Source organism: Aplysia californica, unplaced genomic scaffold (genome assembly GCF_000002075.1).
Source record: "Aplysia californica isolate F4 #8 unplaced genomic scaffold, AplCal3.0 scaffold00083, whole genome shotgun sequence".
Classification (NCBI taxonomy): domain Eukaryota; kingdom Metazoa; phylum Mollusca; class Gastropoda; order Aplysiida; family Aplysiidae; genus Aplysia; species Aplysia californica.
Genome location: NW_004797353.1, coordinates 510,515 through 513,453, shown reverse-complemented (window position 1 = coordinate 513,453; position 2,939 = coordinate 510,515). Strand labels below are relative to the sequence as shown.

The window sequence follows — 2,939 nt, the reverse complement described above, 5'->3', positions numbered from 1 at the left end:
CCCCCTCTCTCTCTCTCTCTCTCTCTCTCTCTCTCTCTCTCTCTCTCTCTCTCCCAGTATAACAGTATGTACCTGTAGTCGGCAGGAGTGCGCACACATTTCACCAGGCCAGTCCCGGCATAGCAAAAGTCGGGTACTGGCCAAAGCACACCGTCGTTTGCAGTTTGAGTCTCGCCACTGAGATCAGAAGAGAGAAGGTGAACCCTCTCGCTAATACAAGTTTGAACACACACCTATAGGCTAAGGCAAACACGAATGGATCAGGACCATCTTATTAACTCATTGTTGATGTTCATTCTAGTGCCTAGAAAACGTACGCTTAGAGACAACAACAACAAGAAACAAAAACAAAACAAGGAAAAACAGAAAAGCATCACTTTGTCATTCATTCGACATTTTTCAAATCATACTTCATTATCTGAAAATTAAAAAGGCGGGCAACAATACGCATACCTTGAAATGTAATGCACATTCATGATTTTGAATACACTGATGGTTCTGTGAAATGTGGGGGTGAAAAGTGGTGGGGGCTTTGTTGTACATAAAGATGGCGACATAATTAGACTACTTCAAGCACAAGAATGGGGGTAGAGGCAGTGACAAAAGCATTTGAATGGCTAAAAGAGAGCTTGCGTTCTACCAGACATGCTGTCATTGTCACTGACTCTCAAAACATATTGCAGAGAGTCAATAAGTTGATACTGAGAAAAGAGTGGCCTCAAAGCATAGAAGAAACCAGATAGAGAAAGATAACAATGATCTATGCTCCAACTCCAAGCCATACGGGTGGGAAATTAACAAGCAGACAAACTGGCGAGCAATGCCCTGTCAATACTGACATCAAATGGACAAAAATGATGTCGTGAAGGCCCTTACTACCACACTTGAAGATAAAGAGATTGAGCATGACTATGCGCCTATCTTACGACTTGAAGAACTGGGTGTCTTCATAGGAAGTGGCAGAACCAGCATCGTACAGGGGATGGAAAGATGGATTATTAACCAAATGAACACAGGAACGATCAGCAGATGGACTCCGAGGTGGATATTGGAGCGGGGAGCGGAGCACGTATGGCAGTGCCCGGAGTGCTTTGATACTGTTCCCAGGATCAAGTAGTCAAGTAATCAAGTATGATTTTGATTTGAGTTGGCGGTTCGAAATATAATAATAATAATAATAATAATAATAAATGATAAATGACATTTATATAGCGCTCAACCCCGATTAAAGTACACAGGCTCTGAGCGCTTTACAGTACAATACACCAGTAACATAAAACGTTGAGTTCTGACCAAAAGAAAATCTGTCCAAATATTCATCTATTAATTAAAAAATTGAAATGACTTTAGCTGACATTTGAATAAATCAAAGGATTTGAACTCTCTTAAAGTACTTCAGACAACATAGATGAAACTCTCTTAAAAGTACTTCAGACAACAGAGATCAGATGTTACTGCAGACTCCTTGACATTATACAAAGACCACATTTCAAATGCCAAGGTAAGGAACAGAATCACAAACGCAGTGGGGCAGCATGAAGATCTTCTGACCACAGTGAAGAGACGGAAAATAAAATGGTGTGGGCAGGTGGCAAGATCCACAGGACTGGCCAAAACAATCCTACACAAGGAACTGTACAAGGAGGAGAGAAAGCGAGGAAGGCAGAGAAGGAGATGGGAGGACAACATCACATAGTGGACAGGGAAGACGATGGGTGACGATCTGAGGATAGCAGAGGACAGAGAGAAATGGCGAGAGCTGGTTGTCAGATGCAGTTGAGCCCCCACGGTTGTCCCAGCTACGGGATAGTAAAAAAAAAAAAAAGAAGAAGAAGAAGAAGAAGAAGAAGAAGAAGAAGAAGAAGAAGAAGAAGAAAAAAGAAGAAGAAGAAGAAAGTGCTAGGCAAAGCATTCCAGTTCTTGGGGCCTTGATATTCAAATGCCCTTTCCCCCATTGTTTTAAGTTTCATAGATGGTAAAAGAAATTTCTTTTCGTCAGCTGAGGACCTTAAACTGCGAGTTCGAATGTACAGTCTCAACAGATTTGATAAATATGATGACCCATTACTATTCAAGCATTTATTGTAACTTAGGGTGGTCAACTTGTACGCATTTATTTTCTCAACTGGAAGCCAATGCAATGTCCGTAAAAGAGGTGTAGCAGAGTCGTGCTTTCTTTTCCGTAAAACTAAACGTGCAGCATTGTTTTGGACAATTTGAAGTCTTTTCACTTTCTCCAGTGATATTCCTGATAACAAGGAGTTACAATTATCGAGTCTTGATAAAAACTAAGCTAGTTATTAGTAAAACAGTATCCTTAGTATTGATTATATGACGTATTTTACGTATTTGTTTTATTTTTTAAATTTAAGACATGCAGCTAATCAGATGATTTACCTCAACCGACATTGACAAACTGGAATCAAAATAAATGCCAAGATTCTTAACTTTTCTTGAAAATACGATTTCCGCATCACCAATTGTCATGTGAACGTGTTCAACCTCATTAACAGACTTATCATTGCCTGCCAGAATGACTTCTGTTTTATCATCACTCAACATCAATTTGTTTTTGTTCCTCCAGTTTTTCACTGAGGCAATACAGTTTTCAGCACGATGGACAAGTTCATCTAAGTTGGTAAACATTGTTGAATCAGAGAGTCTCTGGTTGAATCATACATTTGGGTATCATCAGCATAGAAATGATACTTATAAATATAAATGGTTGTGTATGAATGGTGAAAAAACTGGACCGAGGACTGAGCCACTGGATGGACTTGTGTCCTCAACAGTGGCGGTTCGTGGTTTATAGAACTGACCGGCCGTCATTCACATCGATTCTTTCTCCCTCCCCCCACCTACTTCCTTCACAATACGCACACACACATACACACACACACACACACACACACACACACACACACACACACACACACACA

At 40.4% G+C, this 2,939-nt stretch overlaps 1 protein-coding gene across 1 annotated transcript in view; it reads right to left on the bottom strand.

The window, feature by feature from the left end:
* The window catches only part of LOC101862485, a gene marked incomplete at its 5' end in the record, with an annotated part of 6,431 nt that extends 6,254 nt beyond the window's left edge, over positions 1–177 (bottom strand). Inside the window, 1 exon segment of the mRNA XM_013080373.1 lies at positions 73–177. Coding sequence (XP_012935827.1) covers positions 73–177 — 105 coding nt within the window.
* Between the last annotated feature and the right edge of the window lie 2,762 nt (positions 178–2,939).